General features: G+C 43.1%; 1 protein-coding gene across 2 annotated transcripts in view; it reads right to left on the reverse strand.

Moving 5' to 3' along the window:
* PGAP1 (post-GPI attachment to proteins inositol deacylase 1) overlaps positions 1 to 27928 on the reverse strand; it is a 1100814-nt gene that overhangs the window by 337503 nt on the left and 735383 nt on the right. For both annotated transcript variants that reach the window (XM_073647815.1, XM_073647814.1), the window contains one exon: positions 25587 to 25784. In XM_073647815.1, the coding sequence (XP_073503916.1) occupies positions 25587 to 25784 (198 nt within the window). The remainder of the gene's footprint in view (positions 1 to 25586; positions 25785 to 27928) is intronic.

Here is a 27928-nt window from a genome sequence, read left to right on the forward strand (position 1 = left end):
GTGGCGAGTTAACAATCATGCTTCCTTCCTCTGCCCTCTCCCCCCAACCTCGCACAACAGAAATGTGATCAAGGTCTCCCTCATCTGATGAGTCTTCCATCAGTTCGTCCTCCACTTCTTCCTGGGCTCCTGCACCTTCCTCACTAGTTTGGATGCTACCATGCGCCCTGGTAAAACCATCTCCCCCACCCTCACATGCCTGCCGCCTTGGTGCTGCCGACCGTCTGGACCTTGCAGATGTTAGCCCTTCCACATACAACTCCTCCTGCTCTACTTCCTCCACCTCCTCTTGTGCCACCACCTGACGCCGAATTCTGTTTAACATGTGCTCCAGCATGTAAATCACCGGAATAGTCATGCTGATAATGGCATCGTCAGCATTAAACATCTTCGTCGCCATTTCAAAACTGTGCAGAAGGGTGCATAGGTCCCTGATCTGAGACCACTCCTCCAGCGTGATTTGCCCCACCTCTGGATCTCGTTGGCCCAGGGTATACATCACAACGTATTGCACCAGGGCTTGTCGGTGCTGCCATAGTCGCTGCAACATGTGCAGAGTTGAATTCCACCGGGTAGGCACATCGCATTTTAGCCGGTGAAGTGGCAGGCCCAACGACTTCTGTAGAGATGTAAGTCGCTGAGCTGCGGGATGCGAACGGCGGAAGTGAGCACACAGCGACCGTGCCCTCTGCAGAAGGCCATCTAGTCCGGGATATTGGGCTAAAAATTGCTGGACAACCAGGTTCAACACGTGAGCCACACAAGGCACGTGTGTGACATTGCCCCGGCGAAGGGTCGCACCGAGGTTTGCAGCATTGTCGCACACGGCCTTCCCTGGTTTCAGGTCCAGTGGAGACAACCATTCATGAAACTGGTTCTCCAGAGCTGACCACAACTCCTCAGCTGTGTGACTCACATTTCCCAGACATTTCAAAGTAAAAACCGCCTGATGACGTTGAGCCCTGCTGCCAGCATAGTAAGGAGGTGTGCAGGATCCCTTCTGCGCAGTTAGAAAGCTTGTGGCATGACCAGACAGGCTTTGGGTGCAGGTGGAGGACCGAGAGGAGGTTGAGGAGGCAGAAGCAGTGGAGGAACTTTGACATAAAGAGTATTGACACACAACTCGTGGGGACGGCAAGACTTGGACAGCAGCCCCTTGACCTGCTGTCACCATAGCTACCCAGTGCCCAGTCAGCGACATGTAACGCCCCTGTTCATGCTTACTCGTCCAAGTGTCTGTGGTGAAATTCACCCTGTCACACACAGTTTCTCAAAGAAGCGGTGATGTTGTGTGCGACATGCTGGTGGAGCGCAGGCACACCTTTCTTTGAGAAGTAGTGCCGACTGGGCATCTGGTACTGGGGCACTGCGACGGACATAAGGTCTCGAAAATCCTCTGTGTCCACCAGGTGGAAAGGAAGCATTTCTGTAGCCAAGAGCTAGCAGATGGTGAAATTCAACCTCTTAGCTTTCTCGTGGCTAGGAGGAAATGGTCTTTTACTTGTCCACATCTGAGGGACCGAGGGCTGGCTGTTGTGCTTAGACGGGGTTGAGAAGGGTGTCCCTGGCAAACTGCCGGTCTGTGAGGAAGATGCAGGCGGACATGTTAGGTTGCCTTGATCCAAAGGTGGTGCTATCGATGTCGGACAGCGCTCAACACCAGCTGGTGTTTCCACCTTCAAAGAAAATGATGACCTGCCAATCACGCTGGCTGTTGCGGGTAAAGAGGTGGCAGGTCTGCGTCCCAAAACAGGTGTGACTGCTGTCCCCCCAGTCACAGAGGATGAAGAGGCCGCGGATGCACAAGATGTGGCAGACGGTGGTTGGCCCGGCCGGCTAGGCCACATTGTAGCACAGTGAGCTTCCCACTGCAACTTATGCTTCATATCCATGTGCTGGTTCATGCACGAAGTACTCAAACTATGTATTTTTTGGCCTCTACTTAGCTTTTGCTGACAAATGTTACAGATAACACGAGTTGGGTCATCTTTATCGATCTGAAAAAATGCCCAGGCTATGCAAGGCTTAGCACACATGCGACCTGAAGAGCCACCACGACTTGTGGTCAGAGGCAGAGTTGTGTTTGAGGATGCAGTTGTTGACGTGCTTCCAGTACTACGTCTCTGTCCAGGAAGGCGCAACCTGACCTCGTCGTCACTAGCATCCTCCTCCACCTCCTCTGCTGACCTCATCGACTGGCTGACTGTGGGTTTACAGTAAGTGGGATCTCCAACCTCGTCATCATCACCCTGTGTGTTATCACACCCGTCGTCCTCAGAGCCATCCTCATTCTGCCCTGACAAAAAACTAAAGTTGTCGCTCCAATCAGGTATTTGAGTCTCATCATCATCTTCCTCATTGTCTCCACCAACAGGAGTTACAGTTTGGGAACGAGGGTCTACATTATGGTCAGAACCTTCTGCGTCTGGTCCTGGATACGACTCAAAGATTCTGGACATCAGTGCAGATCATTTCCTCGTCTGGATTCACAGAAGCTCTGGAGCCGACCTCTGATTCCCAGGCTATAGTATGAGTAAACAGCTCTGCAGACTCAACCATCTGTTCTACCCCATACTCAGATGGGCAGCTGGAGACTTGGGAGCTGTGAGGAAGCAAGTGCGATTGGGGTGACACCTCTGAGGACTGGAGTATTTGTGATGTTGAAGTTGATGTGGAGGAGAGCCCACTTGAAGGAGCACTTGATATCCGTTGAAGCACCTGCTATCTTTGTGCCTCATCTGGAATTTGTAGCGATTGGCGTGGCCGTAAGAAAGGGATCCTATCACATTGTCCGCTAAAAGAAGTAGACATCTTAGTTTGGCTGGAAGATGGTCTTTCTTCTGCAGATGTTACTGTTGCTTTAACACCTACCCCACGGACACAACCTTTTTTTCCCTTCCCAACACGCCTATTCCCCTTTCCACAAGCAGCAGGCCTTTTTCCACTCATTTTGGTGGTTAACTAATTCACAACTCTGGAGTTGTTTGCACAAAAAACAATGGATGAAAACCGAGCAGAGCTGAGTGGCCAAACTGTGGTATTAGCCCAAAAGTATTGGCTGGGTTAGATGCAGATAAAAATTATATTGAATTTGCAACCTGGTGGAGGTTAGTATAGATGGACTAATAGAACAAGTCCCACACACTGCTACAAGCCCAAATATTTTTTCAGAGCTAGATGCAGATAAAAATTATTTTGAATCTGCAACCTGCTGGAGGTTAGTATAGATGGACTAATAGAACAAGTCCCACACACTGCTACAAGCCGAAGCCCAAATATTTTTTCAGAGCTAGATGCAGATAAAAATTATTTTAAATTTGCAACCTGGTGGAGATTAGTATAGATGGACTAATAGAATGATGCTATGCCCAAAAGGTTTTACTTCACTAGGTGCAGTAAAAAGATTTGTATTCTATACACAGGTGGTGTAGCTTGCAACACAGATAGGCTACTCCACTGACTAACTCACACTACAAGAGGATAAAAAGGATTTGCTTTGCTAGATTTAGCCAAATGCTGTGAAAAAAACTTGCACAGCACTGGCACAGACCTGCCTGGCAAAAAGTGATAGGAACTGATGTAACCTAGCCCTGAAAAGGACTGCAATTACAATTAGTCTTTACTCCCAACCTATCTATTTAAGAGCACAGACCTGCCTGATAAAAGTGATAGGAACTGATGTAACCTAGCCCTGAAAAGGACTGCAATCACAACTATTCCCTACTCCCAAGCTATCTGTAGATTTGTGAGAAAATTAGCTTCAAATTAACAAAGTATAGTGCACACAGCAACAGCGGTGCCGTCTAACACGCAGCTGCAGCAGTGAGAAAATGGTGGCGACGGGGAAAATTGCTGGGTCTTATAGGGCAAGGACATGTGACATACACTGCCAATTGCACATGCCTTGCTTGTGTGAAAAAAGCAGTTCGCTCCGTGTGTGCGCTGCTGATAGGCTGACAGATTGCACCTCCCCACTGTAAATGCGGGAAAGAGAAAAAAAAATGGAGATCTTCATTATTTCTGCAGAGATCCATCCCCTGCCCCTCCCCGCTGTACACTCAAACTGCGTATTAACATTAATTTTCAGCATTACTGAGAAAAAATCCAGTTATGATTTTTGTGCACGAACAGTTATCGAACATAACCTCGAACAGCCGAATTTTTTTCAAATCGTTCGGGTTCGCCGAACGGCTCGAACAACGCCCAAAACAGTTCGAATTTGAGATTGGCTTACAGTTCGAGTCGAGCACCGCTCATCTCTACTTGGTACCGCCCCTCCCATCCTCCAATTTCAACCTGGTTAGAAACTGTGTTAGCTCCTGGAGGAACGTCCCCATGACGTCTTCAGCTTCTTTCTCCCCCAGCTCATCCATTTTTGCATTAATGGCAGCTAACAGTTGCCTGCGGTTGTTTGCTTTAGAAATCTGTTCTTCTGACATCTTTATATGTTCTGCTACTGCTCTCAATTCTTCACAGGTTAACTGAAGAAGCAGCTCACTAATTCTGTCCATTTGTATTTCCACATCCATTGCTGCTAGTGAGTTTTCTATAGGGCTGGACCCCTTTAACTGGTGTGGCACAGTTGAATTGAGGTGCTGTGCTGCTGTGTTTTTCCAGACATTTTTCTCTTCTCTCTCTACACGCTAAATCTCACTAAGGATTTCCCGTACGGGCCACCAATGTTACACGCATGCAGTTAGGTTCAGATAGGGCGAGACGGGTTTCATGAATTCTTTGGAATCCTGGGGGAACCATTACTCAGGGCGACCATAGGCTGCAGCTTCTCTCAAGCACAAGATACATTCAATTGCTGACCAGACACATCTGACAAGAGTCTTTTTCAACAGCTTAACAGTGGAATTTAATCTGAAGCACGGCCAGTGCAACTCAGGGATAGTACAGCAACAATCTTCATTACAGTACAGTGAGTTTCTTGAGCAACGGCTCCAGTAACAATACAATAGTTTCTTCACAAGGCACAGTATTACAGTCTCTTCAGTAGCATAATTCAGCATAGAATAGATCTCTTAGCAGCATACACTTCTATGCATACACAACCAAAGGCTTTTCCTTCATAAGGACACAATAGTACACAGCATTCTTTATCCTGCTTGGAGATGGAGTGGGGGAGAGTTTGATGAGGGAGATGATCCCTGTGACACAATTCCTTCCAGTCCTTATCTTCCTGACCGATAATATTCTGCACTGTTAGTTCAGGGAGTTTATCTGACTTGTGTTTAGTTTCTCTCCTGATCTGAATCCTGTTCAGTTGCCTTCTGTCAGATCCAGATAACACAACACCTTTCTCTTCGACTTCAGCCAGACTACAATAACAAGTTCCCCACAATCCTCCTGGGGCTCTGCTAAAACACTCCCTGTCTCCTGTGACTGTGTTAACCCCTCTAGCTGCTGGATGCTTCTGAAGCAACAGCACTACTTCTGTATGTCACATTTGGAAGGAAGTGTTGTATGGGGAAAAAAAGGGATAGTTAGATAAGTGAAGTGAGGCGATAGGCCAGTTTAAAGAAATGCATTTTTAGGGTAAGCTTAAAACTGTGGGTACTGGGGACTAAATGAAGAGTACTGGGTAGTGCGTTACAAAGAATTGGCACAGCACGTGAGAAGTTTTGGAGACGGGAGTGGAAGGTTAGGATTATTGAGCATGTTAGTCTTAGGTCAATAGCAGAACGGAGGGCACGGGTAGGGTGGTAGACTGAGATGAGGGAGGAGATATAGGGTGGTGCTCAAGCATGGAGCGCTTTGTGGGTAAGGGTGATGAGTTTATATTGAACTCTATAGTGGATGGGTAACCAGTCCAACAACTGGCACAGGGCGGAGGCATCAGTATAGCGGTTGGCGAGGAATATGATCCTGGCTGCCACATTCATGACAGATTGGAGAGGGGAGAGCTTAGTAAGAGGGAAACCAATTGGTAGAGAGTTGCAGTAGTTCATACCAGAATGAATCCGAGCGACAGTAAGAGTTTTTGCAGAGTCAAAGGTAAGAAAAGGTTGAATTCTAGAAATGTTTTTGAGGTGGAGATGACATGAGCAAGCGAGTGACTGGACCTGGGGAGAGAAGGAAAGTTCTGAATCAAGTATGACCCTAAGACAGCGGGGTTGTTGCTGGGGAGTAATGGTGGAGCCACACACGAAGATGGCAAATTTGGGCATAGGTAGGCTAGTGGAGGGAGGAACCACAAGAAGTTCAGTTTTTGACAAGTTCAGTTTCAGATAGAGGGAGGACATGATGCTAGAGACGGCGGAAAGACAATCACTGGTGTTTTTTAATAACTCAGGGATGAGCTCAGGAGACGTTGTGTATAAGTGGGTGTCATCAGCATAGAGATGGTACTGAAAACCAAATCTACTGATTGTTTGTCCAATAGGGGTGGTGAATAAGGAGAAGAGGAGGGGGCTTGGACAGATCCTTGAGGAACCCGTAAGTAAGGGGAAAAGGGGAGGAAGAGGAGCCAGAAAAAGATACAGTGAATGACCGGTCAAATAGGTAGGATGAGAACCAGGATAGAACAGTGTCATTGAGCCCAATAGAGTGGAGCATCGTGAGGATGAGCTGGTGATCCACAGTGTCAAATGCTGCAGAGAGATCCAGGAGAATCAGCAGGGAGTAGTGACCATTAAATTTATCTGTTAGTAGATCATTAGAGACTTTAGTGAGGGCAGTTTCAGTGGAGTATAAAGAACGGAAACCGGATTGTAGAGGTTCAAGAATAAAGTTATCTTATTGATAGTGGATTAGACAGGAGTAGACCAGGCATTCCAGGAGTTTAGAGATAAAGGGAAGATTAGCACAGGTCTGTAGTTAGCAGCACAGTTTTGGTCTAGGGATGGTTTTTTAAGTAATGGATGTATGCTGGAGTGTTTAAATGAGGAGGGAAAGATACCGGATGAGAGAGATTAAATACTTCAGTTAGATGAGAGTTGACAGCAGGGGAAAGGGACTGAAGGAGATATGAAGGAATGGGGTCACTGGTGCAGGTAGTAGGGCGTGAAGATACAAGGAGCCTGATTACTACTTCTTCCGTAACGGATTCAAAGACAGAGAGTGAGCTAGATGCAATGGGAGAGGGAGGACCGTGCATTGTATTAGTGGATTGGGAGAAAATTTCCTTTCTGATATGATCAATTTTTTCTTTGAAATAATTAGCCAGATCGTCAGCGCTGATGTCAGTAGTCGGGGCTTTCACTCTTGGATGGAGGAGGGAATGAAAATTTTTGGAAAGTGAGGTGATGAGGGTATTGAAATAAGTTTGTTTGGAGAGGTGAAGTGCGCAGTTGTATGTTTTAAGAATAAACTTATAATAGATGAATCTTCGGCCAGATTGAATTTTCTCCACAGATATTAAGCGCAGTTAGAGCACTGCTGGACAAAACGTGTTTGTATCATGTGCCAGAGATGTCGCCATCTGTGCCGAGTTGTTCTATGTGTGGGAGGTGCAGCTTCATCCAGGGCACTCTGCAATGTATCATTATAATGTTTCAATGTTTCAGTGCAGAGTCAGGACATGAGAAGGAGGAGATCGGTGCCAATGATGACTGCAATTTCTTTATAAGTTTCAGGGTGTTAATGGCACGCATATTTCTATAAGTGTGGGTGTCCTGAGCGGAGCGACAGTTACTGACAGAGAATGACAGAAGGTTGTGGTCAGAGAGCGGGAGAGGGGATTTAGTAAAATCATGTACTGAGCAGAGCCGGGAGAATATCAGGTCCAGAGTGTTTCCATCTTTGTGAATAGTTGAGTTAGTAAGCTGTGAAAGGCCAAAGGAGGAGGTTAGAGATAAAAGGTGGGAGGCACATGGGGAGAGTGGGTTACTGATGCGGATGTTGAAGTCCCCCATGATGAGGGTTGGGATGTCACAGGATAGAAAGTGAGGAAGCCAGGTGGCAAAGTGATCCAAGAACTGACGGGAGGAGCCCGGAGGGCAATATACAGCCGCCACTCGCAAAGAGAAGGGCCGGTAGAGTCTGACAGTGTGGACCACAAAAGAAGGGTAGGTAAGTGAGGGTACTGGAGGGTGTCCAACTGCTGGGTCCAGGTTTCAGTAGGAGCCAGAAGGTCAAGGGAATTTGAAAGGAAAAAGTCATGGATGTAGAAGAGTTTGTTACATACTGAACGGGCATTCCAAAGCGCATAGCTGAAGGAAACAGAAGGCATGCAAGGAATAATATTGAGTTTAGCAGGGTTTCTGAGTGTAGCAGGGGAGGGGTTCGACTTACTATTACAAAAAGGGCCAGGGTTGGGAGAGATACAGGTGCATCTCACTGAATTAGAATATCATCAAAAAGTTAATTTATTTCAGTTCTTCAATACAAAAAGTGAGACTCATATTATATTGAGTCATTACAAACAGAGTGATCTATTTCAAGTGTTTATTTCTGTTAATGTTGATGATTATGGCTTACAGCCAATGAAAACACAAAAGTCATCTCAGTAAATTTGAATAATTGTTACGCTCACGCCCGGACTGACTGGCGTGAGCGTGGTTAATGGACCCACTGGGCCAAGAACCGAGGGAGTGCCTGGAGGGGCATGACTAGGGGCCTCGCCAGATCCGACCACAAACACACGGCGGTTTAATCGACTCCGTGGTCGGAGGAGGGACGTGGGAGGTGGCCCACCCCGGTCACAGCTGTTGACCCACACCGGGGAATGCAGGAACGGGCAGGTTAGGCTGGTATGCAAACAGGTGAATTATGGCAGGCACGGTAGGAATGCGGACAGGAGGGTACTGGCAGGCACGGCAGGTATGCAGACAGGCGGGTACTGGCAGGCACGGCAGGTATGCAGACAGGCAGATACTGGCAGGTAGGAAAGCAGGCTGGATAGGGACCAGTACAGACTGGGATACAGGAACAGAGCCGCAGGTGCAGTGGGCAAGCAGAGCAGAGCCGCAGGCATGGAGGACAAGCAGAGCAGAACCGCAGTCAAGAAGGACAAGCGGAGCGGAGCAGAGCAGTAACGCAGGCACAGAGGACAAGCAGAGCAAAGCAAAACCGCAAGCGCGGAGGACAAGCGGAGCAGAGCAGAACCGCAGGCGCGGAGGACAAGCGGAGCAGAGCAGAACCGCAGACGCGGAGGACAAGCAGAGCAGAGCTGAGCAGAACCGCAGGTGCGGTTGACAAGCAGAACAGAACCGCAGGCGCAGAGGACGAGCGGAGCAGAGCAGAGCGGAACCGCAGGTGCAGGCAGACAGGACAGGGCTCTGTTCACATGGAACAGACTAGGAAACACAAGAAGATAGCTAGAACACAGGAGGTAGATACGGAGGCAGGAAAAAGGGGCAAGAAGAACCAGACACACACAAGGTACTTGCAATGAAGTAGCGAGTGGACAGAAAACTCACAAACAGAAGTACAGAGACAACGATTTGGAGTTAGGTGCAGTTTCAGACACTGCAGGAAAAGGAAAAGATCAGACACAGAGAAACAGGTAACGGGTTAGGACACAATTCAGACAGAAACGGAACCTGGAACAAGATAAAGGAACGAGCCTGGGTACTCAGCCCCCAGGGTGGCGGAAACAGACTAGAAGTCACAGATACAGGTAACGGGCCTGGGTACTCAGCCCCCAGGGTGGCGGAAACAAACTAGAAGTCACAGATACAGGTAAGGGGACTGGGTACTCAGCCCCCAGGATGACGGAAACAGACTAGAAGTCACAGATACAGGTAACGGACCTGGGTACTCAGCCCCCAGGGTGGCGGGAACAGACAAGATACAGGACAGGACCTGGCAACTCAGGTGCGCATAACACACTGAAAGAAAGCATTGCTCAGGCAGCTCCTATGGGGAGGAGGAGGTTTAAGTATCCAGTGACTCACAGCAATAGGCTGGGGACACATTAGAACTGTGCACACTGTAACTTTAAGAATCAGGAAGTAACAGCACCGCCGCCCTAAGCAATCAGACAAGAGACATGCACACAGCAAGTAATGCAGCAAAGTGTGCAGCAAGGGCTGATAGGTAAGTTGGCAGTCTTGCATGGTGGGAGATGGCAAGCATGCCAGCACGCCACCAGGGATGTTACAATAATTAACAAAAAACACCTGCAAAAGGCTTCCTAAGCTTTTAAAAAGGTCCCTTAGTCTGCTTCAGTAGGCTCCACAATCATGGGGAAAGACTGCTGACTTGACAGATGTCCAGAAGGAAATCATTGACACACTTCACAAGGTCCCAGAGTTCCAATTTTCATTTGGAAATCAAGGTCCCAGAGTCTGGAGGAAGAGTGGAGAGGCACACAATCCAAGCTGCATGAAGTCTAGTGTGAAGTTTCCACAATCAGTGATGGTTTGGGGAGTCATGCCATCTGCTGTTGTAGGTCCACTGTGTTTTATCAAGACCAAAGTTAGCACAGCCTTCTACCAGGAAATTTTAGAGCACTTCATGCTTCCCTCTGTCGCCAAGCTTTTTGGAGATGGAAATTTCATTCTCCAGCAGGACTTGGCACCTGTCCACACTGCCAAAAGTACCAATACCGGGTTTAAAAACAACAGTATCACTGTGCTTGATTGGACAGCAAATTCGCCTGAACCTTAACCCCATAGAGACTCTATGGGGTATTGTCAAGAGGAAGATGAGAGACGCCAGACCCAACAATGCAGACGAGCTGAAGGCTGCTATCAAAGCAACCTGGGCTTCCATAACATCTCAGCCGTTCCACAGGCTGAGCGCCTCCATGCCACGCCTGATGAAGTAACTGATGCAAAAGGAGCCCCGACCAAGTATTGAGTGCATTTACTGAACATACATTTCAGTAGGTCTACATTACGGATTTTAAAAACATTTTTCAAACTGTTATAAAGTATTCTAATTTACTGAGATAATGACTTTTGTGTTTTCATTGGCTGTAAGCCTTAATCATCAACATTAACAGAAATAAACACTTGAAATAGATCATTCTGTTTGTAATCACTCTACTTAATATATGAGTTTCACTTTTTGTATTCAATATCTGAAATAAATTAACTTTTTGATGATATTCTAATTTAGTGAGATGCACCTGTATTTCCGGCGACTAAGAGAAGGAGGATAGAGAGAGTGAGCAGATGCTTAAGTGATTTGTGAGAGCGTTTCTTGTTTTGTATGGTGGGATTGAATGGATCTGTGCAGTTTAGGGTTGTGAAAAGAGCATGAGTGCTGTACATAGGAGAGGAGAAGAGAGAGGAGCCGATATGGTGTAAACAGAGTGTGTGTAAGGAGGGTGGATGTGAGTGAATGCAGCAGCCAAAATATAAATGATACAAATACATATGGTGCTTATCTGTTACAATGCTAATGTTGTGCAAGTGGTTTTCTTTGAATATCTTACCAGTCTCCTGCCCTGTCTAACAAAATTGTTATTTTAGCAAAAAAAAAATATTTTCACAAGGTAACAGGAGAAAGTGGACCTCAAAATCTGTTGTGCAATTTCTCCTGCGCACGCTGATACCCCATGTGTGGGAGAAAATGTCGTGTCACACGTCAGTTGTATAGTGTTCGTCATGTTGTCATACGTCAGTTGTGCAAGTCAGAAATTAATTTAGTAGTGCATGGAAGTATGGAACCTCCTGAAGCATTCTTTCATGCACAGGCTAGGTTTGTTGGGGCAGGTGTCACATTGATAAGTGGTATCCTTGCGTATTCCTCTTTTGTAACACACTCTGCACTTCTTTTGTGACTTACCTTTTTTGTCGCTTTGAGTGACCTCCCCCAGGAAATGCTGGCCTGGTACGATTCGAGGTCCTACAGTTCCGGAAGTACTGGGGCCTGCTCCGTCACCACTGCCAAATATCAGGGCCTTGATCACTACCTCCTGTAACTGAAGGTGCGACGTAGAAGTCTGGCCTGCATATCGTGATAGAAGGAAAGGATTGTGCATTGCCATCTGTATAATGTGCATGGCCAGCTTCTTGTACCACACCTTGGCCTTTCTCAAAGCACTGTACGGCTGGAGGACTTGATCAGAGAGATCAACTCCCCCATTTACTTGTTGTACCCCACTACACAGTCTGGTTTGACGACCTGTGTAGAGGAACTTCGGTACAGTGCTGGGGGTGCTGCCATCACCATGTATGATGGTCAAGAGAAGGACATCCCCCTTGTCCTTGTACTTGACCACCAGCAGGTTGTCGCTACATTGGGCTCTGCTCTGACACCTTCTGAGCATCTGCCCAATTAGCATCTTCGGGAGGCCTTTCTGATTTTTGCAGACAGTACCACAGGCTGTGGTACCTCGTGCAGAGAGGGACTTGATGAGAGGGATGCTGGTATAAAGTTATCTATGTAGAGTTGATAACCTTTATCCAGCAGTGGGTGCACCAAATCCCACACAATTTTCCTACTCACTCCCAGAACAGGGGGGCATTCAGGGGGTTCAATCCAGGAGTCCTTCCCTTCATGAACTCTAAACTTGTGAGTGTACCCTGTGGTACTTGCTTTAAAAAATGGTTTTCTTCTTGCCACTCTTCCATAAAGCCAGATTTTTGGAATACACTACTTATAGTTGTCCTGTGGACAGATTTTCTCACCTGAGCTGTGGATCTCTACATCTCCTGCAAAGTGACCATGGGCATCTTGGCAACTTCTCTAATTAGTGATCTCCTTGCTTGGGAAGTCAGATAAGTTTGTGGTTGTTCCATACTCCTTCCATTTTTGGATGATGTATTGAACAGTACTTTGTGAGATGTTCAGAGCTTGGGCTATTTTTTATAACCTAATCCTGCTTTACTCTCTCCACAACTTTATCCTGACATGTCTGGTGTGTTACTTTGTTTTCATGATGCTGTTTGAACCTTAATGTTCTCAAACAAATGTTTGAGGCCTTCACAGAACAGCTGTAGTTATACTGTGAATAAATAACACACGGGTGTAAATGACTAATTATGTGACTTTTGGAGGCAAATGGTCACTCAAGATTTTATTTAGGGGTTTCGGAATATAGGGGGCTGAAAAAAAATGCACCTCACAGTTTTCAGATTTATATTTTTACAAAAATTAGAAAACCATGTATCATTTCCTTTACACTTCATAAATACTTGATACTTTGTGTTGGTATAGCACATAAAATCACAATAAAACACATTTAGGTTTGTAGGTGTAACGTGAAAAAAAAAAAGTAGAAACATTCACGGGGACTGTATTTTTTTTAAGGTATTGTAAATAAATTAGAGAAGTAATAGGATTCTGTGAATTGAATGAAAAAAATTGAACTTTAGGGGCCTGCGGATCAGCAGCTTGTCCTGGAGGAGAAAAAAATTAAGCATAAAGTATAGCTCGGTGAAACATGGTAGAGGCTCTGATGCCCTGGGGACACTTGCTTCCTTTGGCACTGGAAATCAGCAGTGTATGGAGGGAAAGGTGAATTCAGTTAATTATCAAGAAATCCTAGGAGAAAACTTCATGCCTTCTGTGAGATAGCTAAAACTTGGACATCACTGAAACTTCCAAAAAGACACAGATTACAAGCACACCACAAAGTCCACAAAGGCTTGGTTTTACAAAGAGTTGTGGAAGATTGTACTGCAGTTGTCACAGTCCACTGATTTGAAGTCCTTTTGGTTGCATTTGAAAAAGTAGTTTGCTGCACAGAAACCAAAGATTATTATTGAACTATAGACCACTGCCCATGAGGAATATTCTTCAGGAACACTGCTAGAAACGTATGTTTGGCTACACATCACTTTTGCAGCAGGTGATAACAGCCAAGTGTGCTTTACATATTACTTATGACTAGTGTTGAGCATTCCGATACTGAAATATCGGGTATCGGCCGATATTCGCGGTATCGGAATTCCGATACTTTTACAATATCGAATACCGGAATCGGAAGTTCCCATAATGCCTGCGCTCTGCAGTGTCTCTGAAGGATGACAAGCTGGATGGCAGCGCTCAGTTGTGGGTGTGTGCGTGCAGGAAGACATAGGCCGATGTGACACTACTACTCCCATCGGCCTATGTCTGTCCCCCGTCCACTCGTGCCAGCAGGATCAGCTCGATGGGAGCAGTAGTTCCCATCAGCCTGATCCTATTTAAATTGCCCTACTGTGTCCCCAATAAATTTTAAATACATGTCATTGGTGGCCAGTGGTTGCCTACAATAAATTAGTTCATACATTACCTGTCCCCGCCGATAGCCACCTAAAATAAAGTAAAAAATAAAAAATACACCTATACTCACCTAGACACCTAATTCCCCGAAGCCATCGATCTCCTGTAATAAAATCTAAAATAATAAACCACAACCTTATCCTTACCCCTCCGTAGTAGTCCACGAGTGTCCCACGATGATCTCCAGTTTAGAGCAGCCACATAGAATGTGACCGCTCTGAACCGCTGCCGCCGCTAGAATGATGGGGCCGTAAAGCAGCCCTGTCATTGCATAAGCGGGTTCGCCGGAGTTCAGGCAGCGCTGCTCCGGTTAGCTCCTTTACGGCCCTGCTGTATCGTGAGAAATTCCCACGGTACAGCAGTGCCGTAAAGGAGGTCTCCGGAGCTGCGCTGCCTGAATGCACTCCGGTGACCTCAGTCAGTGGCTCCCGCAGCCAGGAGCGGACGTGTTCCCGGCAGTGTGAGCTTACAGCAGTCATGCACAGCTGTCACCATCTCCAGATGTGACAGCTGTGCATGGGAGATCAGCGCAGGAACGTGGACAGGTAACTATTTTTTTTTCGTAAACTAAGAATTAAATAAAATTGTGTGTTTTATTTCAAATAAATTATTTTTTTCTGGGAGTAGTGTGTTTTTTCTTTTTAACACTTTGTAGGTTAGTAATGGGGGTGTCTAATAGACGCCCATCATTACTAACCTGGGCTTCATGGCAGCTGGCGCTGACATGAACCCCAACCCTATTACCCACTGCCACCGCACCAGGGCAGCGTGGAAGAGCGAGGCTAAGTGCCAGAGTTGGCGCATCCTATGGATGCGCCATTTCTGGGGCGGCTGACGGCTGGTGTTTCTAGCCTGGGAGGGGGCCAATATTCATGGCACCCTTCCTGGGCTATTAATATCAGCCCCCAGCTGTCTGCCTAGCCTTTGCTAGCTATTAAATAGGGGGGACCCCACGTCATTTTTTTGGGGGGGTCCCCCATTTTAATAGCTAGTAAAGGCTAGGTATTCAGCTGGGGGCTGATATTAGTAGTCTGGGAAGCTCCGTGGGTATTACCCACTTCCCAGGCTTCAAACATCTGCCCCAGCCGTCTGCTTAACCTCCGCTAGAGACTAAAATTAAGGGGAACCCCACGCCAATTTTTTTTTAAATAAATCCTTTATTTTAACACTAAATGACAAGTACAGTAAGCAACACTGTCACTGTACTTCATATATATGTGACTGACATGTTTCTATCTATCTAATCTATGTGTGAAGCTCTATTTTTTCTGTTGTAAATTGTCGGGTACCGGTGTATGCCGCTGCTGAATTGCCGGCTTTTTATGTAATACATTCTACATTATTCTTAGTTGTTTTACTTCATGTAGAATTAACCTACAAGGAAAGAAAGGGTTTATTTTCATTCCGATATTTGTGTCCCATTGACTTGCATTGGTTTCCGGTATCGGAATCGGCGATATCCGATACTTTTTGGGTATCGGTCCGATCCAATCCGATACGATATTTCCTGATATCGGAAGGTATCGCTCAACACTACTTATGACGCATGTTATGAAGGGTTTAGAATAATTCTGAGACTGCAGCAGTTATTAAAAGTAGGCTATTGTGCTGAATTTGGAGAAAACACTTGTTACATTAGTTGTGTTGAGCTATTTAAATTGTGACTGTTTGATTGGATTATAGCGAGCAGCAGAAAGTTTGTATATATTTTTTTTTAATTTGTTTAAGGAGCAATAATAATAATAATAATAATAAAAACGTTCACATTTTGTATATAACCAATATAACGTATACACACTGATCATAATAATTATAAGAAAACAGCAATTTGTATAATGAGTTATTTGTATAAACTTCAAATCCACAAGTCCATATTCTTTGTGAGGCTTATGGAACAATTGAGGAGTAATTAAAAGACTCATTATTCAGATTTATATATGTTTGGTTAAACATAACTCGGAATGATACAATACATCCAACAAAACTATCATATTCCTAAAGAACGAAAAAACTAAGACTACCCTGCTGCCAAAAGCGATTTTGACATTGTTAATAAAGTTATGATACTATCAAGTGTGAGTCAATGTATTCTTTACTACCAGCTATTATAATGGTACCGGACCATTATCAACGTGTTGATATAGTAAGGTGAGATGAGTTCCACACATCCCAAATCTTATTGAATTTCCCCAAGCAGCCTATATTCTGATACATTGTCCGCTCGTAAGGTATAATTGAGTTTACCAGCTCAATCCAAGCTCTAAGAGATGGATGTAAATTACCCATCCAGCGTAGGGCCAATATTTTCGTAGCTAAGAAAAGCGTCTCCCGCAGGAAAATTTTAACATGGAATCCCCATATCTCTTCATCTAGCACACCAAATAAGCATACTAATGGATTAAGAGGAACAGGACTAGATATAAGTGAGGTTAACAATGAGGTTTCCTTGTTCCAAAAGGATAGGATAACTGGACATCTCCACACCATATGTATAAAATCCACATCCATTGTATGGCATCTTATGCATTCTGAAGTTTGAGACCGTCGCATTCTGAATAACAGTAACGGGGTCAGGTATGATTGGTGTACCATAGATAATTGGGTCATTTTGTTATTAGCCGATGGGACAACATGCATGTATATAAAGTGGAAATCAGACCTTGGGGACCTTGTGATTCAAGGATCCCTATTAAAGGGAAAGACAATATTTTTTGAGTTGTATTTATGTTGCGTAAGTGTGATTAAATTGATGATCTGACCTATAGATAGCGAAAAAATTGGGGCCCAGAGATTCTGTATTTAGTTTGTACTTGTTCAAAGGACATTAGGACAATGTGATCATATAAATCTTTAACCAAGGAAACATTATGTGAGATCCAGAATTGAGTGGACGGGTGGTTTAGTAGCACTGGGAAGTAAGTATTATTCCATAATGGCATTTCAGCTATGATGTCATCAAAGCGAATCACTTTTTTAATTTGTCTCCAGACTGATCGTGCCAACCGTAGTAAGGGTAATAATCTAAGGGTATTAGGTTTATCTGTTTCTTAAAAACCCAAAAGGCAATTGACTTTTGCAGCATGGGCCAAACGGCTCTCCGAATTAGGTAGGTAGTTATTGGGCATCCACTTACTCAAAGCTTTGATTTGCCCAGCCAAATAATGCAAAAAGAAATCCAGCAGTGCCGCTCCTCCCATTTGTTTAGATCTATGTAAGGTGGACAATTTAAGTTTGGGTCTAGTCTTCCCCCATATAAAGGACGAGATTAATGAATTTAGGTTTGAGAAGAAAGATTTAGGAATCAATACTGCACTATGCTGGAGGAAATAACTGAGCTTTGGAAGTAGAATAATTTTAATCAGGTTTATACATCCTGAGACAGATAATGGTAATTTAATCCAAATGGCAAATTTAAGCTTGGCGAGTTCTAACAACGGGAGAATATTAAATTGTAAATCGAGTCTGCTGTGTTTTGGTATATTTATTCCTAGATATTTAAAATTAGATACAATTGGCAATGGGGATACTGTTTCAAGGTAACATAGTAACATAGTCTTCCTTCAACCTTAAAAACTAAGTCCATCTAATTCAACCCATAGCCTAACATGTTGATCCAGAGGAAGGCAAAAAAAAAACACACGTGGCAAACACTAAGCTCCACATTGGGGAAAAAAATTCCTTCCTGACTCCATACGACAATCAGACTAGTTCCCTGGATCAATGCCCTATCAAGGAATCTAGTATATATAACCTGTAATATTATACTTATCAAGAAAGGCATCCAGGCCCTTCTTACATTTTAGTAGTGAATCACTCATTACAACATCATGCGGCAGAGAGTTTCATAGTCTCACTGCTCTTACAGTAAAGAATCCGCGTCTGTGATTATGATTAAACCTTCTTTCCTCCAGACGTAGAAGATGCCACCTTGTCCCCGTCTCAGGCCTCAGAGTAAAAAGATCAGTAGAAAGATCTTTGTACTGTCCCCTCAAATACTTGTACGAAGTAATAAGATCACCCCTAATCCTTCGTTTTTCCAATGTAAATAACCGCAAGAGTAATAACCTGTCTTGGTATTGCAGACCCCCCAGTGCTCTAATAACCTTGGTCGCTCTTCTCTGCACCCGCTCTAGTTCAGCTATGTCTTTCTTATACACCGGAGACCAGAACTGTACACAGTATTCTAAGTGTGGTCGCACTAGTGACTTGTATAGAGGTAAAATTATGTTCTCCTCATGAGCATCTATGCCTCTTGTAATGTATCCCATTATTTTATTTGCCTTTGCAGCAGCTGCCTGACACTGGCCACCAAACGTGATCTTGTCGTCCACAAATATACCCAGGTCTTTTTCAGTTACAGTTTTGTCCAGTGTTTTACAATTAAGCATATAATTATACATTTTATTTCCTCTGCCCAAGTGCATTACCTTACATTTATCCCCATTAAAGTTCATTTGCCATTTATCAGCCCAAACTTCTAGTTTACATAGATCCTCCTGTAATATAAAATTGTCCTCCTCTGTATTGATTACCCTGCAGAGTTTAGTGTCATCTGCAAATATTGAAATACTACTCTTTATGCCCCCTACAAGGTCATTAATAAATATGTTAAAAAGAAGCGGGCCCAATACTGACCCCTGTGGTACCCCACTGTTAACTGAGACCCAGTCTGAGTGTGTTCCATTAATAACAACCCTTTGTTTCCTATCACTGAGCCAGTTCTTAACCCACATACATATATTTTCCCCTATCCCCATTGTTCTCATTTTATGTATCAATCTTTTGTGTGGAATCGTATCAAAAGCTTTTGAAAAGTCCATATACACAACATCCACTGCATTTCCTTGGTCCAGTCCGGAACTTGCCTCCTCATAAAAGCTAATCAGATTAGTTTGACAGGAACGGTCCCTCGTAAACCCATGTTGATATTGGGTCATGAGGTTATTCTTCTTCAAATACTCTAGTATAGCATCTCTTAGGAAACCCTCCAGGATTTTACCCACAGTAGAGGTTAAGCTTACTGGTCTATAATTTCCAAGTTCGGTTTTTGTCCCCTTTTTGAATATTGGCACCACATTTGCTATACGCCAGTCCTGTGGTACAGACCCTGTTATTATGGAATCTTTAAAGATTAAAAATAATGGTCTATCTATGACATTACTTAATTCCTGTACTCGTGGGTGTATCCCGTCCGGGCCTGGGGATTTTTCAACTTTAGTGATTTTTAGACGCCGCCGTGCTTCCTGCTCGGTTAAGCAAGTGACATTTAAAGGAGAATTTTTGTCATCACTAATCATGTTTTCTGGTCATGCGATTTTCTTGTGTAAATACTGTTGAAAAAAAATAATTTAGCATATTGGCTTTTTCCTCATCCTCGTCCACCATTTCACCCAGACTATTTTTAAGGGTGCCAACACTATCATTTTTTAGTTTTTTTTACTATTTATGTAGTTAAAGAATATTTTGGGATTAATTTTACTTTCTCTGGCAATGAGTCTCTCTGTCTCAATCTTTGCTGACTGTTTGGTTTTTATAGAATTTCTTTATTTTTCTGTATTTATTTAATGCCTCATCACTACCTACTTGCTTTAGTTCTCTAAATGCTTTCTTTTTGTCACTTATTGTGCCCCTTACAGCTCTATTTAGCCATAGTGGTTTCCTCCTATTTCTAGCATGTTTATTCCCATAGGGTATATATTGTGCACAGGTCCTATTCAGGATGCTAATAAATGTCTCCCATTTGCTTTGTGTAGTTTTATGTCTCAGGATATCGTCCCAGTTTATTGCACTAAGATCATCTCTCAACCGTTAGAAATTTGCCTTCCTGAAGTTTAGTGTCCTTGTAACCCCTCTACTACACATCTTATTAAAGGAAACATGAAAACTTATTATTTTGTGATCACTATTACCCAAGTGACCCCCAACTTGTATATTTGATATGTGGTTTGGCCTGTTGGTTAATATTAGGTCTAGCAGTGCCCCCCTTCTTGTTGGGTCCTGAACCAGTTGTGAAAGGTAATTGTCTCTCATAGTTGTCAAAAACCTACTACCTTTGCTTGAACTACAGGTTTCTGTTCCCCAATGTATTTCAGGGTAGTTGAAGTCCCCTATAATAATGACTTCTTCTTGAGCCACTGCTTCATCTATTTGCTTTATGACGATATTCTCAGCTGCTTCCATTATTTTTGGAGACTTACACAAACCCCTATCTATAATTTATTATTTTTTCCCCCTCCCCTTATCTCCACCCACAGGGACTCTACATTTTCATTAGATTCACATATATTCTCAAGCAAGATGGGTTTTTAAGGATGATTTTACATATAAACACCCCCCCTCGCTTGTTTGTACGGTCATTTCTGAACAGACTATAGCCCTGTAAATTAACTGCCCAGTCATGACTCTCATCCATTGGAACCTGGGAAAGAGGCATTAAAGCGGATTTATCTCAGTTTATGTATAATCCCGAATATTTACTAAATTTGTCTATAGTGGTAATCACATGCGATAATGTTTCTTTTACTTTATCCATAAATATCACCATGTCATCAGCATATAAGCCAATAGTGTCTAAACGGTCTGCTATAGTTATACCCATAATGGCTGGAGTTGATCTTATAAGTATCGCTAGTGCTTCGATTGCAAGAGCAAAGAGGGCGGGAGAGAGGGGACATCCTTGACGTGTTCCTCTTGCCAAAGAGAACGACCCTGATATAGAATTGTTTATAATTATTCGGGCTTTTGGTTTCATATATATTGCGCAAATTCACTTCCAAAATTTAGGAACGAATTCATATTTTTGTAAACATGCTGATAAAAAGGACCACTCAATGGAATCGAAGGCCTCCAGGGCCCATTCATTATCTGGCACCAGAGAACTGTACTGAACTACTGATTGAACTCTCCTGATGTTAATAGATGTATTTTTCCCGGGCATAAAACCGGTCTGGTCTGGGTGTATTATTTCAAGTATCACCGAGTTTAGTATAGTGGCCAGGATTTTAGTGAAAATTTTGTAATCCACATTTACCAACGATATGGGGCGGTATGACCCACATTCGAGGGGATCTTTCCCTTCTTTATTAAGTATTATTATATTTGCTTCATAAAAGGAGTCTGGTAAAGAACCTTCCTCCCAGGTCCTCTAAAACACTTTTAGAAGGAGCGGTGCCAAAATATCCAGATATTTCCTATACATTTCTATAGGAAATCCATCTGGCCCAGGTGCCTTCCCTGAAGCCATATCCACTATAGCTCTATTTATCTCCTCTATAGTAAAATCAGCGTCCAGAAAGGCTTGTTAAGTGGGGCTTAAAGTGGGAAACTTTATGTCTGATAAATATTCCAGACATTCTAAGGGGTTGAAACAACCTTTGGAGCTATATAGTGTTTTATAGTCATCATGAAAACATTGGAGTATGTCATCTGTTGAGGTTACTATCGAGTTATCTGGATTTCGAATTTGAAGTATGGTATTAGATGTGTTATGCTGGCATGCTATAAATGCCAGTAGTTTACTGGACTGGTTCCCTAATTCAAAATATGACTGGCGGGTAAAGAATAATTTACGCTTAGATTTGGTGTCCATATATTGGGTATATAACCTATAGGAGTTAGGCCAAACCTGAGTTTAAGTATTATCGGACTATGATCGGAAATACCCCTGTTACCATGTTCCACATCCCCCAACCACATTGCCAAGTTACTGGATCCAAATATATAGTCTATACGGAATAAAGTGCGTCTAGTGGACGAGTGGCAAGCATATTCTCTCACATCAGGATGACGTACCCTCCACAGATCCAACCAGCCATTGCCTTCCATGAACATTGATAACTGGAATGGAGAGGAGGTCAACCCGGAGGCTCCGTCATCTAATCTGAGTTTATCAAGACCGTTGTTCATGACAAGGTTAAAATCTCCCATGCACATAACATGTGCATCTGTATAATTTACGGCAAAGCTTATCGCCTTCTTAAGAACTGTCATATTAGCTGGGGGCGGGTTATAGATACACATTATGACGTAATCTTTCAGATTTACCGACACATGCGCAAAAATAAAGCATCCCTCAGGGTCTCTCCAAGCCTCTTTGACCTTCCATCTAACGTCTTTGTGTATTAACAAAGACACCCTTCTAGAGTAACTAGTGTGAAATGCATGTATGGATCTTTGCACCCATGGTTTCTGCACATAGCGAGCAAAGTCTCTGGTCAGGTGTGTTTCAACCAAAGCTACAACGTGAGGATGATGATGCTTAATCTGGGAAAAAAGCTTAATTCTCTTTCGAGGAGATTTGAGACCCCTCACATTCCAGGTCATACATATAATTTCAGATCCCATATTCCCCTATGCGGATATGATGTACATTGTCACACAGGTTAAATTTTGCAGGCAACTTAATTGGTGTCTTGGCAGCAGTATCTATATAAACATTAACTTTCAAAACTATAACAAGAAAGAACAAGATAAAGTTCAAGAAGGAGCACAATCTCATGCTCCTGTCGTATTCCAAGAAGAGAGTACCTTCACTGAACACAGTGTCCGATATTGTTATTATACTGGACGCTGGCGGAAAGAGCTCCTATCATTACAAATATTGAGAGAGTTCCATTTCCTATGCACACATATAGGGATGGCGGCAAACAAATCAGGGCTACTTTCCATTTGCTCCTGTGTGGGACCGCAGCCATTCCACGGCCTCCTCAGGGGTTGTAAAAAATATGGAGGAACCCTCATAAACAATTCAGAGTCGAGCTGGGAAGGTCATTGAATACAGAATATTCCTTTCTCTGAGTTGTTTCTTGACCTCCATGAATTGAGCCCGTTGTTTCTGAAGCTCCATAGAGAAATCCGTGAATATTGATATTGTGGCATTGTTGAATTTAATGGGACTTTTTTTGCCGTGCCATATGGAGAATAATGTCCCTGTGCCTGCAATTTAGGAGGCGTGCCAGAAAAGGTTGCCGTGGAGTGCCCGGGGGGAGAGGTCTTGTGGGGACCCTATGAGCCCTTTCCACAGCGAATGTTGGAGAGAACTCATCCCCCTAAATTCTTGAGCCAGCTTTCCAAGAATTGCTCAGGTCACTGAACTTCCGAGCGTTCTGGTAATCCAATGATTCAGATATTATTCCAGCGCATTCTATTCTCCAAGTCATCTGCCTTCTGCCTCCAGGTATTTATGGAACCAGCCACCTTCGTCAATTTAGTCTCCATAGGTGCAAGGTTATCCTCCTGGTGGGACACTCTTGATTCGACTTCAGTGATGCACCCCCCCATGGCTTGCATACCCTGTCGGAGACGTCCCACTTCAGAATGCACCTCCTCTATTTTCCCAGTCAGGGATGTCCTAGTTCGAGATATGGCTTGCATTAATTGTTCAGAAGCCTGTCTTAAAGTTAAATCTTCTTGATCTCCACCCTGTTCGCTGCCAGAACCGTGATTTTTACGTTGATCTGTAGCTTTAACATTTAATGGGTTATTTCTGAGAGATCGTGAGTTGTCTGGGGGGGTCAGTTCTTGCAAACTCTTTTAGCTTTCCAGCCACCTCCGAACTCTTTGAGCGACTCATAGTTAACGTTTATGAGAAACAGCAAGATGGTTAGGTATATTCTCTTCTTCCCTTGCTCCCAACTGTAGTAGTACTTTAAGAGGTGTAAGTACAGTTTTCCTGGTTTACTAATAAAGCGAAGCAGTACAGACAGTCCTAAGCAGAGTAATATAGCAACTTGAAAAAACTGGCATGGATTTCAGCAAAGTAGAGAGAGTCAATATGGTCTGGTCAGTGGGCTTTATGACTAGCCCAGTCTGCTATGCAGGTCTTTTTGCAGATATATGTTATGTTGCACTGTCAGCAGGCTGCTGCGTCATCTATGGCTCCAGCTTCAGAGGACTGGGGAGGTGAAAGTGAAAATACAGAGATAGACTCCAGCAAATAGTCTAATACACTGCCCTGCCAGAAAATTGTTATACCAACTATGACCCCAGCCTCTGAGCGGTGAATGCAAAGTATAAGAGTCCTGTAGCAGACCTCAGCGTGCGGTCTGGTGTACTGTGCAGTCAGCAGACTGCCGTAGCAACCGCGGCCCCAGTTCTGAGCAACAGAGGTGATAGTGCAAGCACTAGTACAATGGCGGACGCTAGCTCGCGGTCAATGTCATTAATGAGGGAGCGCGGGGCTCATTTTTCAGAGCTCACACCGCGTTTTCCTCCTTGTATACCTCTGTGAGTCCAGTACGCTGTCCAGCTAGCCACTCCTGAGGTGGATTCTTCCTTGCTGTGCCTCCAACTGCTGAAGCACGCAGCAGCAAATGGCCGCCGTCCTCTGCTGGCTCTGCCTCCCGCTTGGGTTCTCCTGATCCTGATCCGAAAGGAGTCACACACTACACCTCCTCAGGAGCTGGAGGTCCCCAGGAGCCCTGGGGTTCACAGTATCACTGGGGTGAGTCCTTTTTGGATAATATAAATGCAGGAATTGGGTCAGGATTATGGAAGCTCTGCCTAGACGCGTCCTCTCAGCTCCACTACATCGCCACGCCCCCCGGGAGATAAAGTTTGTATATTTTGCTAATAAAACTATGGTAATTTGCGTTGGCAGTTGAATAATTTTGATTGATATTTTACATGTGTTAGGAATAGTAAAATATTTTCTCCCTAATTTGTTAATGAAAGCTCTGGCCCTTTATGTGGGTGCAATTGACAGAAGTAGAGCTCTCTCATTATTTTGACTGCTCTGCAAGACTTCCTACTTCGGAGCTGGGAGACACCACTGTATGGGAAAGACTGTGGACAGCTTATTAATGGATGGTGAGATCTGTGCTGCAATATTATTTCCTGCACTTTGTGCTGGAAGCACAGCACTTGTATATGTGGAAATGTAAGATGGAAACCTATATGTTATGGAGCACCAAGAAAGTAGAAAATACAACCATAGAGGGAAATCCAATGAGACTTCTCTTCATTCTAGTGGCTGAGAGCTGTATATGTACCTTAACTTGCATTTTGTTGATCCAATGCTTATTGGGACACATTGATAATTTCATCACCTTTGGTAAATATTTGAGAGAAATAAATTGTTTCTCCCGTTACATTTATTGAACCAACGGCTCAGCAAAATGGTGGATTAATAAATTCTGCTAGATCTCAGCATAAAGCTGTTTTGAATTTCTGCTGTACAGAATTAGCTTCCTTCATACAATTGGTCTCTACTAGGAGAGAATTGCACAATATTCTGCTCTCACTGATGAAATAAAATGAAATGAAATGTGAATCGCTGTAATAATGGGGGAAATAGTTTGATTTACTAATTAATTATATTTAAGAAAAGTTATTATCTCATCTATTGTCACTTTTTCTCAAACACTACTCTTTAAATAAGAAGATATGAATTAGAGAAGATATGTTACTGATAGAATAACAACAAACAAATACAATCTTGAATAGCTGTGCTATATAAAAAAATGAGTAAACTTTTATCAAACCTTTTCAAAGAGTTCAATGTGGATGACAGTATTTCAATTGTTGACTTGAACAATATTCCAGTCCAATACGCTATTCCAGTCCCAAACATGAAAAGGAATAAAGATCCCAATGGAAACAGCAGGTTGAAAGAATGTAGTTCTGATGAATCAAGATGTGGAAGCAATAAACTATGCCAGGTATCTCTGAACCAGTCATAACTGTATAAAAAGTAAAACAATTAATGGGTTTACACTGAACTTAGACAGCTTGCAACTATTACTATTTTTGTTTCATTTGTTTAACCCCTTACCACTGCAGCCTGTTTTTACCAGGCCAAATTTTTCAATTCTAACCAGTGTCATTTTAAATGGTAATATCTCTGAAATGCTTCAACATATCCCAGTGATTTCGAGATCTTTTCACGATTTCATGACATGCTGTACTTCATATTAATGATAAATTAAGGTTGATATGATTAGCGTTTGTTTATGAAAAAATTGGAAATTTGATGAAAAGTCCCAATTTTCAAACTTTGAATCTTCATGCCTTTAAAACAGATGGTCATTAATTATTTTTATTGGCATAAGCAACACTTTCCACATGTCTACTTTACATGAGCTTCATTTTGAAACAGTTTTTTTTTTTTTCATAGAAATGTAGAGGGGTGCAATTTTTCATTTTTGCAACAAAATTTACAAATCCTATTTTATTGGGGACTACTTCACATCTGTAGTGAATCTGGGGGCCTATATTTCAAAAAACGCCCAAAAGTTACACTATTTTAAAAACTTATACTGCACTCTTCTAAGTATTCAAAACCATATTTAGAAAGTTTGTTAACCTTTCAGTTTCTTCACAGGAATTAAAACAAAGTAGGAACAAAAAATGAAAAATGTTTCATTTTCCACAAAAATGTTGCTTAAGCCCACAATTTTCAATTTTCACAAGGATAACAGGAGAAAACAGACCATAACATTTGTTGTGCAATATCTCCCGAGCCCGACTATGCCCCTCATGTGGGGAAAAACAGTGATTTGGGCATACAGCAGGGCTCAGAAGAGAAGGAGTGCTATTTGAATTTTGGAACTCAATTTTGGCAGGAAAAGATTGTGGATGTCGAATTTGCCAAGCCCCAGTAGAAACCCCCCACAACTGAGCCTGTTTTGGAAACTACACTCATCAAGGAACTCAATAAGTTATGTGGCGACCATTTTTCACAAAAATGTTGCTTTTGCCTTAACTTTTTAATTTTTTACAATAACAGGAGAAAATGTACAACACTATTTATTTGCACAATTTCTCCTGAGTATGACGATATGTTGCATTTGAAGAGCCCCTGATATGCCAAAACAGCAGAAACCCCACGCAAGTGACCCCATTTTGGAAACTTGCATTAATTCCTTGAGGAGTGAAGAGTATTGTGAGCATCTAGACCCCACAGGTGCATCATAGAACTTTATAACATTTGGAAGTGAAAATGAAAAATTAAATTTTTTTCCACCAAAATCTTACTTTAGCCCCAAATTTTTCATTTTGACAAGAGTAGCTGGAAAAATTGGACTGCACAAATTGTTGTGCAATTTCTCCTGAGTACCATGATACCCCTCATGTGGTCGCAAACTACAATTTGGGAACATGGATGGGATCGGAAGAAAAAAAGCTTTACTTGAATTTTGGAGTGCCATTTTAGCTGGAATAGATTGCGGATGCCATGACACATTTGAAGAGTCCCTGACATGCTAAAGCAGTAAAAAAAAAAAAACACAAGTTAACCCATTTTTGAAATTACATCTCTCGAGGAATTCATCTAGGGGAGCATTTATAAACCTCAGCGTTTTCGCGTAATTGTATAACAATGGTCTGTAAAAATGAAAAATTATTATTTTTTCCACTAAAATTTTGCTTTGGCCCAAGTTTTTATTTTTCAAAAGGGAGAATAGGATAAAATGGATGATACAATTTGTTTACTTGAATTTTGGAGTGCCGTTTTGGCTAGAATAGATTACGGATGCCATGACACATCCCAAGTTTTTAATTTTCAAAACGGGGAATAGGATAAAATGGATAGTACAATTTGTTACACAATTTCTCCTGAATTCACAAATACTCCATGTGTGGTCAAAAACTAGTTTTCAGGCAAAGTAGAAAGCTCAGAAAGGAAGGAGCACCATATTGGAGTGCAGATTTTCTGGAATGGTTGAGGGTGCCATGCCACATTGGCAAAGCCTCTTAAGTGCCAAAAAAGCAGAAACCTTAATAAGTGACCCCATTTTAAAAGCTACGCCCCTCAATGAATTTATCTAAGGCTGTAGTGAGCATGAAGACACCACAGGTGTGTCACAGAATTTTATACCATTGGGCA

The sequence above is a fragment of the Phyllobates terribilis genome, unplaced genomic scaffold (genome assembly GCF_046119375.1).
Source record: "Phyllobates terribilis strain yellow unplaced genomic scaffold, ASM4611937v1 Scaffold_9__5_contigs__length_417890890, whole genome shotgun sequence".
Classification (NCBI taxonomy): Eukaryota; Metazoa; Chordata; class Amphibia; order Anura; family Dendrobatidae; genus Phyllobates; species Phyllobates terribilis.